Raw genomic sequence first — 14,502 nt, forward strand, 5'->3', positions numbered from 1 at the left:
GTTATGAATCTTGCAGTTGAATTCAAGATCATTACTTGTTGTTCTTACAACCATCCCATGAACCAAGATGTATGTTCAAGATTATTTGATATTGCCAGGTTGCATGAAAAGCCGGTAATCCTTCTACTACCACCTACACATATGATCATTACTAGGTATATATTTATACCCTGAACAGTCGAAAGCGCTATGTCCTATATACATACTTATATATAAATTATCAAAGTCATGAGCTGAATGAGGTTTTTATAGAGAAAACTTTTTTATTTGAAGAGGTATCTTCACGAAATTCGGTATGAATTATTGTCATAAACAACGGTACAAATTTCGAAAAAAGTTTCAGCATATAGCTGCCATACAAAAAAAACGATCTAAATGAAGTTCTAGTATGGAATCTTTATTTGTGAATTTGTTGAAAAACATCAGGCAAAGGCTGTTCGAATGATTTTGGTGGATATTTTTGTATGAAACGCGTTCTTGCTTGACTCGTCCCGATAAAGCTTAATTTTTTTCAAAACCGTAATCCCGTAAACAGGACTCTTTGGACGTGCCTGATCGTGCGAATTCCTATCACACATTCGCCGTGGACAAGTTTAACATGCAAACAAGTCAACAATCAACGGAATGGTGGGAAATGCGACCCGAAACCAAAAAACCACGCTAAAGCCGCTCAAAAATCAAAGTGATGCTCATAGTTTTTTCAATATTGGTGGTTTGGTGCATCGTGAATTTGTTCCGGAGAACAGGCGGTCAATAAGGTATTGTATTCGGCCGCATTGAGGCGTTTGTGTGAGAACATCCGTCGTAAACGGCCGGGAAAAAAATTCTTGCGCTTCACACGATAATAGTGCGTCATCGCATCGAGCCACGATTATGACTGAATTTAAAGCCAAAAACGCATTGAATGCCAGCGATCAACCACCGTATTCACATATGGACACAAATCTGCCATGTGATCTTTTCTGGTTTCTCAAACTGAAATTGCCGCTCCGTGGAACCCGATTTCATTGGATCTAAGAGATAAAACAATATTCGCTGAAGGAGCTTCAAGGAATCTGGTATGGATTATTATCTAATGTAATCATGGAATCTCCAAAAAAAATCGTACAAATTGATAACTATAATATATAGCTGCTATACAAACTGACCGATTCTGGCAAGATATTATAGCTTCGGTGCATCCGAAAGTTTTTCTTATTTTTCCTTACTATTGCCAATATAATTTGAATAATATTTAAACCAGATTTTGTGTAATGGCCTTCAATGCCGTCTTATGTCTCAAGAAATTATACATTTAGCAAAGAGTGTGTTTATATTGCATCACTGACTTCCATTAATGAAACATTTTTAGACATGTTACAGTGTTTTATTTTAAGCATTATTGTAGTTTCCTTCCTTCTTACTGATCTTAGCTTTCCTTATTTAAGGTCATACTAACGAAGTTTCATCATTTTCAATACACCAATTCAATGATTAGTAAAAATCTCCACTGCTTATATGAATACCTTTAAAAGCGTTTGTATTATAACATGGCATGGGGTTTCCACCTTTTTTATCATCCCGATCGAAAACGTTCCTTCAATTACCGCCAATAATTGCTATATCTGACACCAATTAACATTACAGCCGAAAACTGGTATTCATTATTAATGGCATTACTAACTCATTTCATGCAAGTTAAACACGTTTTGTTTTATATCAACACAGCAATAACAACACCAAACAACGAATGCATATCTCGACGAAAGAAAATACAAAAAGTTTTGAAATTATCATTTACAGCTACAAACGATTAATACCAAATTATATGCAAGATTAATAATAACCAATAATGAAACGAATATTTTCTACCAGCAATAGCGAAATTCAACTTTTGTTGTTGGCTTGTTTGAATAACGGGTTGTATACGTTAGATTTGTATGTAGTACATATATGCATGAGAGACAAGAAAAAATAAATTATGCTTAGTTAGTCGTTAAAAAAAAACAAAAAAAAAACACGTTGAGATTGAAAAAGAACCAGAGAAAATAAAATAAAATGAAATCAAAGTATGTAATAAGCAAAAAAAAAACGGCAAACAGCGAACAACCAATGGCAAAAGTGCCAGCAAATAAGTCGAATGAGATAGTATAAATAAAAAGCAAAGCATAAAAATCGAAAAAATTTAAAAGTTGTTTTCATTGAAGCAACAAGATACAAAAGTAGAAAAGCAAAAGCGACAGCGACTGCGACAGCAACTATGATGACAACAACAACAAAAACAAACAGTACAATAAAAACAACAACAACACCAACAACAACAACCACTACAACAAAAATAACAACAACTACAACAAAAACAACAACAACAAAAATAACAACAACCACAACAATACCCAAAAACAACAAAAAAGCAACAACAACAAAAATGCGTCGTCGGCGACTTTATCAACAATGCACGTCAACGTATGCTCGTGTGCGCTTCATAAACAACAATAATGATAAAACTTTTACGGAACGAAACAGCTGAGCTTTGAGCACAGAACGACTAGTCGAACATTGTCGAAACATTTCTGAACTCTATAGACAGCGGCAACTAAATAACTGACTACCGAAACAAGTTTAAAATGTGACTAAATTGAAACGAACAGGGCAGACCAACCACACACCAACACAAACGTAACGAAATGGCAGATCGTAGAATTGTGCGCTGCAATTGTTTAAAGTTGGACCGTGGAGTTGGAGAAAAGTGACTACACACACATATGCATATACATAAATATTTTATACAATTTATTTGATTCATTTTTGTTTGAAAACTGTGACTTTTCACATTGTATTTGTAAATATGATATTCGAAACCGTTGGCTCGCACAAGAAGTGGAAGGCCGCAGCCGCTCGAAATGCTGCCTGGAGTAGGCGCATAACTGCGTTTATACATATGTATGAATGTATGTAGAAAAGCGACTGCATAACTGTTCAAGCAATGAGCTCAAAACAAAAGAAATTATATTTCAATATTTTCATATCCGCCAACAGCAACGCTAAAATAACCCAAACTGCCGGCCAAAACAAAACCAAAAAAAGCAAAAACTTGTGATTGTGGAAATTTCGCCAACACAGCAAAATATGCGAAATCGCCAATTTATGACAATTTGCGAAATAAAATGCGAAAAATATTTTCCATTTAAATACTGTGCGCACACAAAGTGAGTCCGAAAATAAGTTAAACTTATTGAAAAATGCAAACAAAGGCTGCTGCTCCGCCAAACAAAGCGACATTAAGACTTTAATTTAAATGTACGCGAGAGGCACCTAATTAATCGATAACATCTGCAAGACAGCTTTGTTGTTGCTGAGTTTAATGTTTTGTTGGTAAATCAAAATGGACAGACAGCGACGCTAACGAATTTCAGTTTTGTTTGTTTTTTTTGCTCGTTTTCTTTCAATTTCTTCATTTAATTATCGGCGTTAGTCACATGAAACTGGTTCGTCGCATAAATTAGCGACAATCGACGCAATAAAATGTTTAAAAATACAAAAATAAATTTAATCAGTTATAATTTCAGCTGTGGTTAGTGCCAAATTAAGCGAAAATACATTGAAAGTAAGCAAATGTGTATTCAATACACGATTTCAAAATGTAACGCTTATTTTTACCCAGCTGTTCGGCTTACTCTTAAGGATCCAGTGCCGCACCCTTCGAAGTTAACCTTCTTATGGAGCCAAGAAATACGTGTACCAAGTTTCATCATGATATCTCAATTTTTACTCAAGTTACAGCTTGCACGGACAGACGGACGGACGGACAGACAGACACCCGGATTTCAACTCTACTCGTCACCCTGATCACTTTGGTATATATAACCCTATATCTGACTCTTTAAGTTTTAGGACTTACAAACAACCGTTATGTGAACAAAACTATAATACTCTCCTTAGCAACTTTGTTGCGAGAGTATAAAAATGTCTTGAGAAAAGAACACGCAAATTTGACAGCATGAGCTGCCGCACAACTTCAACGTTTTTGTAAGGAAAATAAAACGCTTTAAGGAACCTCACATACTCTCACCAATATATATGGAGTAAGATCGACCAAATGTTTGAAAATCTCGATATTAGTTATATGTGGCTTGGGCAGGTTTTCATCCGATTTCACCCATTTTAGGCACAAAGATACACTCTCATTTTCATTAAGGTCCGTCGGAAGTACGAAATTGCAGTTGAACTTCCATAACTCAGAGTTATCAATAAATCGAACTATTAAATTGGCAATAGAAGTAAAAATTCATAAAAATATCCTTCAATAAGTCAAACTTGTAAACTGGGTCGGGATCTCCCAATTCGCATTGTTCTGGAAAATTCTACACTATAAACAGCTGCTCACATAAAAGTCGCCACTCGTATTCAACCCTTCAAATATTACTGTCATATATTATCATCATTATATTGAAGTGAACAATGAGCCGAGCAAAGCTGGATTTAAAGCAGATAGTATTGTGGCAGCGAATGTTTTGGACCCTACAAATACAACTACTAGCGTCATGAAAAACGATGAGTATGCTGAAGAAGAAATTAATTTCATAAAATTTCCCAGTGGTTGCCAAAGCCGCATACTACCACAAAATGCGACATAACCTCAAATGAAATTTCGCTTTGAAGAATTGCTAAATGCAAATTGAAGTGAGCGCCTTGACCTTAATAAAACCAATAATAATCCCAATTCCAACGCACTACAAAATGTATCATTAACGCGCTGAGGCCAATAGCGCTTGCAAAAGGTTAAGACTATCATTAAAGAAACGCAAAAGACACCGCAAAGTGTGAAAGACAGCAAAACAAGTGAATACAATAAATAAAATAGTAAAATCGCAATGTTGGAAAACTATTACAACAAATCTGTGCTGTCGAAACAAATGGATGAGTGCGCCAATAATCGATGGCCTGCTGTGCCAACGCTGGTGTACAAAACACAAAAACACTTGTAACACTCATATTTACACATATTTACGCAAATGAAGCCGCTTTAATGCGCAGCTCCAGCGAATTCCGCGGAGAAGATGTTTTTTTGAAGACAAGACAAATTGACAGCTTGAACTTCAACTACAAAATAATCCATTTAATCAATAATGCAATTCAATTAACATAATGCAAAATGAAACACTGACATTGTGTCGCAACAACAACATGTTTGCCTTCCTCCTTCTCTTCTTCGGCATATACAATAAACATTTAGAATAGATAATTTTTGCACATTTCCTATTTCGCAGCAATGAAAGACAAAAGACTTGGTGGCCTCCTAATCCGTTAAGCACGAAATCGAACACGGGCTTAACAGTAACAATTAGCACAACACAAAGAACAAAGCGTAAAGTAAACGCTGGCTGCAAAGAAGCAGCGAAACAAAACTCAAGAGTCGTGAATATTTAAAAACTGACCAATTAAAGGCATTAACTAAACGCTAAAATAACAAAAAAAAAACAACTATTTGTATATGCACATATCTACTGACACATACTCATACTTTTTTGCATGTGTGCATGCATGAGTGCCAAGCTCGTCACCCCGCGCCAGCTCGCTTATGTCTGGGGCTTCGGCTTCACCTTTTGCACCGAGATTTTTAAATTGCTTTTAATAGCTTAGCGATTGCCAATTGAATCCGCAATGATGGACGCATTCAAGCACACACAGACACACATACTTACACACGCACAAACATAACCTATTCGGCTACCCCAAACCGTTGTGTAGTCGCTCAACAGCTAAGCTTTTGGCTTTATTGTTTGGCTTCTCGCAGCTAATTCATTCTTCTTTGTGTTGTTGCTTTGTTTGCGTTTATTTCCTTTGTTTTGCTATTTACAAGTACAATTATGCAGCCATACACACAGACATACATACCGTTTGTTGATAGCTGTGGTGTTTATAGCCGAAGGCGCTGTTCGGTTGTTGCTTTTGACGTTAAGTCGGATCATGTCAGCCGGATCAGCGGGCGTCAGCGATTCTAGCACTTTTGACATTTCCATAATTACGCTCACTTCTGAGCATTTTGGCGCACTGGCGCCATTTAAATGCTACACCCAGCGAATGCTGTGTATTTACACAAGCCCAAACTACTTTGAAATTTATAGAAATTAATTGAACCACCTGGGTCATAATGGCAAATACCATTTACTAAATAATTGCAATACGTTCGAAACTACTTTGGACTGTTAAGAATTCAATAGATGCCATTATATTCAATATGATTTGCTCAAGAATTTCAGTGGCCGCAAAGTAAACCAATTAGATATCCGTTTCAGAGTAACTAATTTATTTCAGCTCATTCTCTAGATACATATGTATATGTAACTAAGTGGCTATCGTTTTTAGTGGAAGGAACTCAAACTTAAATGTGTTAGATAATACTACCTAAAAAAATATTATTAAGTTAAGCAATGACGTCCATCATTAAGATACATTTTCGGTTAATTTCGAAAATTGTTGTGAGTAGCAAAGAAAACGCTTTCACAAGAATCAAAAAGTGATGGAAGAAAAGTGTTAATGATGATGGGGTCGTTATAAGAAAACTCGTAAAAGGCATTTACAGGAATATTACAAGCGTTTTCTACTTTTTTCGCTCTGCATGCATCGATGTACTCTCCTTTTTTGGTACAGAACTGACATTATAGATAATATTAATTATTTTGTGTCAGGGATGGGCTCGACGACTCCATATCTACCAATTGTATGTTTCATTTTTCAGTAATTTTTAGTCTGAAAAAAGCTTCCGCACTGGTTACTACCACATTTAAGTCAAGTGGATGTCGTCACCGGCAGGACAGAAGAATGTGCTGGTGAACTCTGGTTGATATCGACCTACATTCCACACGACGACGATGTGGAACCACCTCCGGAGTTGCTAAGGTGAGCTCCGGCAGAAACCTGGCAAAGGAAAGCCAAGGTAATAATTGGCTCCTGCGTAAACTCGAAACACTCTGTCTGGGGAAGCTGGGACACACATAAATGCTAGAGGTGAGTCACTTTTTGATTTTTTTGTATCGAAGCAGTATTTATCTCTCGTTGATATCGAACTATATTTCTCACGACGACGAGGCGGAACCACTTCCAGAGCTATTAAAAAGACCTCTGATAGAAAACTGACAAAATAAAGCAAAAGTAATAATAGGCTCCTACCAGCGACGGATCCAGAGTAGCATTTTTGGGGGAAAGGGCTCTTTCAACTTTATAATTTTGTACTTGCAACTCAATGTCCTTTGCTTCGTGGAATGTCACTTATGATGGAATTAATATACAACTTTTCACTCTCGGAGGGCAACTCTCCCCTTCGTGGATCCGCCCCTTGCTCCTACCTAAACTCGAGGCACTCGGTCGGGGGAAAGGCAGACATACATAAATGCAAAGTGTTAGTCACTTTTCGATTTTTTTGTAGCGAAGCTCTATTTAAATGTAATAGAAGAAACTCCCCTACATTTTTAACTAAGACAGTGAAGAAGTCTTTGATCTCTTCCTCCCCTAAATGAGATGGGACCCTTGATCAAGGACTGGAGAGTTCAGGACGTGCATTCTTTCTCTAATCATAGGTGTATCAGATTCAATTTAGATGGAATAAAAAAGCTTCCATGAATTCTTGCAGTCGTGCTGGATTGGGATTCAGTGCTCACTGCGATTCGAGACTGATGAGTTTGTCGAGGTCTTCAGTGCAGTGCGCAGGACCTCTTTTCAAAGCTCGTGGTCACTGAAAACTCATAACGGTAAAGAATAACCCCTTGGGTGGACATCGGAGCTATCGGCGATCGGATATTTAAGTAGAAGATTGCTTAAGTGGGTACAGCTAAGTAGTGCGTAGCGATTTTTAAAATGGATAAATTTGTGTCAAGTTTTGTATTTTTAACTAAATTTCGTTTGCGGAATAGTTGTGAATGTTGGTGCAAAGCCTTTAAAGACGATCGAGTGATCATTGAAGGTATGCCACGTTCTGGATGACCTTCGTCCTCTTCAACAGATGAAAATATTATAAATGTGAAGATTGTGTTGCTTGAAAATCATCAGACAAGTGTTGGAGAGATGGCAAGAGAGCTCGACATCTCTCGCGAGTCCGTTCGAATGTTTTGAATGGCTGTTTTGGGTATGAAACGCGTTTTGCTCGACTCGTTTCTGTAAAGCTCAATTTTTTTTCCAAAAGGAGTAAGGTAAACAGGTAGCTTTGGACATGGATACAAACATTCCAAACAAGTCAACAATCACCGAAATGGTACACGTTTTCAGTCGATCGCAAAGATAAAACCAAATACGCTGAAGGCAATCCTAAAAAGAACTTATGAATAGTGTTTTGAGTACTGGAAAAATCGTCGGCATACGTTTTTTCAAATCTGATGTGGATCAATTTCCGGATACATTGTCGCAATGTATACAAGAGATTTGCATAGAGATCCTTTTACGAAAGCATAGAAGGGTGTCACCCTCATCCTCAAGGTTTATGTTCCATGAGTTATATTAGAAATGAGGACTGTGACTGGATGAGTCGCTAAACTTACTCGATTCGATTGGAGTGCGCAGTCAAGACCTAATTTGACGCGGTCTAAACGGAAACGGGAAAAACATTGTTTTATTTCAAAATTTTACACTAGTTATGTACCGTATTGAAGTATCCGCAAACTCTCTTGTATCAAATTCGACTTTCTAACTTAGAAAGTTTGTAGCTTTATTAAAGTTGGCCGATATTTTTAGGTAGTGTTCACTGAGCTCGAGTTGACCTTTAGTTCACCAAAGGCTTTATTTATTTTGAAGAACAAGTTATTATTTCAATTACCCATTTTTGAAGGTAAACGTTCAAAAGTTTGCTGATATATTACCCATGTTTCTGAGGATATAGTACGATATTATTATTACTATTAACTTCCACATTATAACTTCTTTATCGTTGAGACAAGCAACCACTTTTCAGTTTTATATTAGTATACAATATTATATTTAAATTAACTCTTTGTACGCATGTATATGTATATACATTGGTATTCATGTATAATGCGTATGTATGTATGTGTGTAAATGTATAACACCAACTCATGGTTGCTAGACCATGAAAACCGGTCAGCGCAAAGAGCAAAGGCAACAACTAGTCCAACAAGAGCTTAACTTAAAGCTAAAAGCCAACAGTTCAAGTGAAGGCGCTAAAGCATATCCATAGCACACATACATGTGTGTTTGTATATATCTGTTGATTATTATCTTAAGTTAAAATACAAAGAATAGAAAATGAAAACAAACTCGGCGTAATTTTCGAGCAATCAAACAGATTTTGTAATTTGTTGCCCTTTCAAATGTAATATGTGTTTATATACATACTTTTTACATATTTTTACATATAACATACATTAGTATCTACATAGATGTATATATGCATAAATATATACTTAGTTGTATGTACATATGTTACAACAATATAATATATTTATTACTACCACATACTTATGTACATATGTATGTACACACAAGCCCTTGAGTTAGTCCATTAATGCCTTTAACGCAATTTCTTATTAATTGTTTATATACATATGTACATATGCACTGGTATTTATATACGTACATACTTGTATGCATATTTAAGCACTCACCACAAGCTTCTCATAAATGTTAAGTTTAATTCTTCCAACATGATTTAAGTCTGAGAAATAAATATAGCTAAACAGCTGAGTATGCTAAAGAAAGGCGCATAAGTGAAAGTTTTCACAGCGTTCATACATACATACATACATAAATATTTATGTACATACATACACTCTTAACTATTATGGTAATTTGTTAGGCCAGCTGTTCGACTTAGCAGTTTCTACCTGAGTGCATATCCACACACAACAAGCCATACATTTCTACAAACATGTGAAGAAAGTGCGACCGTCAACAAATCTTCGGATATCAAAAGTTAAACTGCAATGAAAAATGTTTTCTGTATGTATGTATGTGTTTGAAAACAAAAACCAAAGTAAATTTGGGTGGTATGACAATAAATAAAATTTCGCCTTCGTTGGGCTCACAAAGCGAGTGTTGATAGCAGTGGATAAACTGACGAAGTTAGGCAAGCCTTTGATCTTCAAATGAAAAATCTTGCATCGAGGCACCTTTGATGATGGTAATGCCGAAGATTGGCCCAGAAGCTGACATTTTGTATGAAAACAGCAACCTAGAAGTTGTTCACACTTCTAAAGACATATTTAATAAAGCCTGAAAGGGTGATATAGAGCTCTTTTTCCTTTCAAACCCGTCAGACTAGTCTAGAGCCCTAAAAACGCATTATTAACTTCAACATTTAAATCTGGTAGTAAGGAAAAATATCTCATATATCATCCTTACAGACTGAAATCTAAAATTATGGAAAAATTTAAATAATACATTTTTGACTTTAAATTTATTTTTGACTATTTATTAATTTTCCTAAAACAAAATACATTGCATGCAAAATGGACTAGTTCCGCATACTAAAAAGAGCCACTCTTCAATCAAAAGGAACCACTTATTAACTACTTCTATGCTAACAACTAAGCAACCCTGCTTGCTGTTAGCTCTGCGTTCTCTTCTCGCTTTTAAGTGGATTGCGTTTTGGACTCTGCTTTGCTGCCGCTTTCAAGCTGCTGATTTGCTTGCGCAACTGCTCCTTGAATTGCAGCTCCCGTGTGATGGCCTTCAAATCGGCGTTGCTGCACTTTTGTATATTCTGTATGTTTTCGGTGATGAGGTGCGTGGTCAGCGCCACTTTCGATTGGTTCAGACGCAGTGGCTGCTGAGTTGGACGCCGCAGCTCCTCCAAATGCATGAAGACGTCGTAGGTGAGCGAGGTACCGGGAGTGGATTGCTGTTTGCTGGACATTGCTATGATTTTTTTTATTTTTTTGTCGATAGTGCTAATGTTAACTGTTACAAGTAATTTTCGGAGCTTTTCGTTGTTCTGTTCGATAGTTCGTTTACTTTAACAGAAGAATTGATAATGCGTTGCGGAGGTGAATGTACCGAGAATTTATACCACCGTAGGTCCGCCGAAAGCATACCGAAAGCATATATTTTTTTTAAATCTACCTGCGATTGCATAATTAACGGTTATGTACGCTGTCAGTGGTAGTAGTGAGTATATAAAGAATAGGTAATAATCTACATCTGGGATACATAATTACAAATATATTTTTTTAAGGTATTCATTACAAGCTTTACGTAGCAGAACTAAATAGGGGCGTTTATAAGTTTAAGGTCACATTATTGAAGAATAGCCAGAGTAAATTGTTATAACAAGTAAGCAAAATCGGTCTAAAATAATAAAAAATAATAATAAACAAAAAATAAAGAACTCTCATCTTCCATCGGAATCAACTAAAAAGTGAAAATTGATTTTTTTGACACCTAAGCCCCCTTTCCGTAGACCAGGTCACATATAATGAAATGCATTAAGATAAGTTAAGCTAACTAGTGTCTATCTATATCGTACAGAGGATTCAGTAGAGAAAAATGTCTGAAGTTAACATTCTTTTTTTAAGTAGCACCTTGCCTTGAAAGTTTTAATGTACCTCAAACACAAAATCTGCTCAAGAACTAGCTAAGCTTTCATATTTTTTCAGAATTCTGCATATGTTATACTCTATCCGTATAGCAGCTCGCTGATCGCTGCTCTCTGCGTAACTAAGAACCAATCCAATGACTGTACCAGAAAGGTTACCCAAAGTCAGTTAGGTACACTGGAAAACTCACAGCGAAATCAGCTGCAAGATTGGCAGTATCAGATGAATTTTGCACAAGAACCTTTGGTCCTAGCTATTTAAGCAATTTCTCGGTGGATAAAATGGAACACAGACACGCTTTATCTGGGAAATAAGCTGTGAAGTCACACTAAAAAACGTATATGGCGCACGGATACGCGACCCAACATTGAAATTTTCTAAATCTACACGCGCGATTCTGAAATTGCTGAAGGAGTGAACACCGGGATCTATTATGCGAAGCTAGAGCTCAGGCGACACTTCAAGCTGCCGAAATACTGCAATATCAACCATTCAGAAGTTTATGTGATCAGGAAAGCTGCTGAAAATCTAATAACTCAGGAGACGACATTTGATAAATGACATCAATATATACATCGATAGCCGAGCGGTGAATAAAGCAGTTATGTATTTCAAATCGAATTGAGTGAAAGAATGTGCTTAGAAGCAGGAAGACAGTAGATACAGTGTTTACCACAAATCGGGTGCATATATATTGGGTTCCAGGCCGAAAAGGCGCTTCGGTAAAGAAATCGCTAACCAATTCAGGAATTATGCAAGTCGCTAAAAGTAGTAGTTCGTAACGAAATTTCTAAAAGGCCTGACAGACGGATCAGGCTGAGATGGAATGCAGTATCGCCAAGATCATGTGCAAGGGAGTGGATAAAAAACCACATGCTTACTGCTCACACGGTCTCGAAAAAACTAGAAGACGGTTCTTGGCTTAGCCGAAGGTCACAACTCACTGTCATCACATGCCATATGCGTGCTATTGGTGGCATATCTAACAAAGGCATCAAATATGATAGATACGCTGCTTGTAACATTTCGAAATCGAAGACAAAAAGCTGAGGAACATTTTCGATCCATTCATTCAGATGTGAAAAAAATGGCGACAGAACTGAAAGTTGATAAGAAAAACCATGAATCTGCGGCCGATAAACAAAACATGAAAATTTCTGCATGAGAATTTCTGAGGAATACTATAGGATCTCAGTATACGTTCCATTGATGGTTACAATCATTATTACAAACATTATTAACTGTTTGATAGATAGATTCAAAGGCCTTTTGGATGATGACAACGCCATGCAACATTTGAAGCTTGAAGGTGAACTTGAGCACTGATACTGCCATTGGGGCAGAAACGAAAGTGAAAAGACAACAAGTTACCGACTACTGCATTGGAAACGTTGAGGAACTGCGATGTAGACCTATGCCCCATAGTTTTCTTCGCATATTCTGAACGCTTCCTGTGACAAATGCGAGCTCCGAGAATGCTTCAAGATAGATTGTTCGGCTTGGGGTTGCTGCACACGCATCATGACATTGAAGTCACTGCAGAAGAAGTTCTCGAAATATTCTCAAAACTTGGTTAACGTCGTTTTTTTTCTAAAATTTTTATATTCAATATAATATTTATACTATATAAGATTAATAATGTGTTTTTCCTTTTATTAGGATTTAATATTAGAAGATCGTTTTGAAATTTTTTCACCACGATATTAAACTTTATAAAGACTGCTATATTTAATGTAATACGCTTCATGTTTCAAACTATTTCTGGATGCGCCCCTGGTATTACTAACGATAATACGTGTATAATAAGCAGGGAAACAGGCATAAGCCGTTGGAACAAGTCCACTGCTTCTGTTCGGCGTTATCGAGAACTCGGCTTAGATATATATCGAAGCTTCGCAGTTAAAGGAACTGCATGAACTATTAGAATTAGATAAGAAGTCTCTATTAAACTTCGCAAAAAGCGTTGACGTCTATGGGTAGTAAACTTCAGATGGTGTTAAAGTGAACCTGGTGTTACACAGGACCGCTAAATTTATGTATAGCGTTACATCTAACTAGTTTAACCCAACATAACCTATCCTTTACCTTTTCCTTTGTTTTTGTATAGAAATTGTAATAGTCGTGTCAGTGAGTCATTAATCGGAAAAAAGGAATTAATTTTACAATTTTCGCATTTTAATTTTATTATTTTTTTAATGTTGCCATTTTTATGCTACCGTGCAATCAAAACTGCTTTTCCTTGAACCAACTTTTCGTCGGAGAATAAATTATTTAATACTTTTTTTGGTTATTTCCCTCTTCTAAATCATAAAGTTGCGTTCTTCATCTTCTTCTTTATTGGCGTACACAACGCTCATGCGATTATAGTCATTATTTTACTAAAACCGTGAATGAAGTACAGTTAGCACCAAGATCAATTAGTTTTCGTATGCAAAACGCACCAAAATATTTATGTCCACACATAAAACCAAGCAACAAATACACATATTCTTTTACCTTCGCCTCAATGGCACAGTTTTGTGTTAAATGTGGGAAAATCCCAATTATTGGCATTTAGCCTAAAACCATTCTCGTGTAATGAAAACATTTTACAGGCTGCTAAATGTCATTGCATTGTTTGGGCATTTCAATTGTTCTCGAAGTGTTTCAAGACGTTAGCATTGTTGCCGACAGGTCTAAGCAAAACATCAGTAAATGAAATAACCCACATATACACATACGGACTTAGCGGATTACGAATATGCAGAATCCTGCTGCACGGCAGCGGTCACAAACCAAAACAATGCAAAAATATTGACATTACTTCCGCTCACCTTTTAATCCGCCCAAATTTGTGTCTAGACTCTAGACGCGGCCGCCAGCAGCACATTGTTCGTGTGGCGACACGGCGCTGCACATAATTGCCATTTTCACGGAAACGCGCAACGGTCAGGCGGATAATGCGTGCGTAAATTTTTACTACACCTTTCCATAAATGGCT

The 14,502-nt window shown here is 36.7% G+C and overlaps 2 protein-coding genes across 2 annotated transcripts in view; both read right to left on the minus strand.

The window, feature by feature from the left end:
- Nucleotides 1–14,502, minus strand: part of LOC105227122 (uncharacterized) — a 266,518-nt gene that overhangs the window by 239,751 nt on the left and 12,265 nt on the right. The gene's annotated exons all lie outside the window — the stretch shown is intronic.
- On the minus strand, nucleotides 10,370–11,265 carry LOC109579705 (uncharacterized). Its single transcript, XM_019991134.3, has one exon. The coding sequence runs from the start codon at nucleotides 10,841–10,843 to the stop codon at nucleotides 10,535–10,537; it is 309 nt and encodes a 102-aa protein (XP_019846693.2). The 5' UTR covers nucleotides 10,844–11,265; the 3' UTR covers nucleotides 10,370–10,534.

Source organism: Bactrocera dorsalis, chromosome 5 (assembly GCF_023373825.1).
Source record: "Bactrocera dorsalis isolate Fly_Bdor chromosome 5, ASM2337382v1, whole genome shotgun sequence".
Taxonomy (NCBI): Eukaryota; Metazoa; Arthropoda; class Insecta; order Diptera; family Tephritidae; genus Bactrocera; species Bactrocera dorsalis.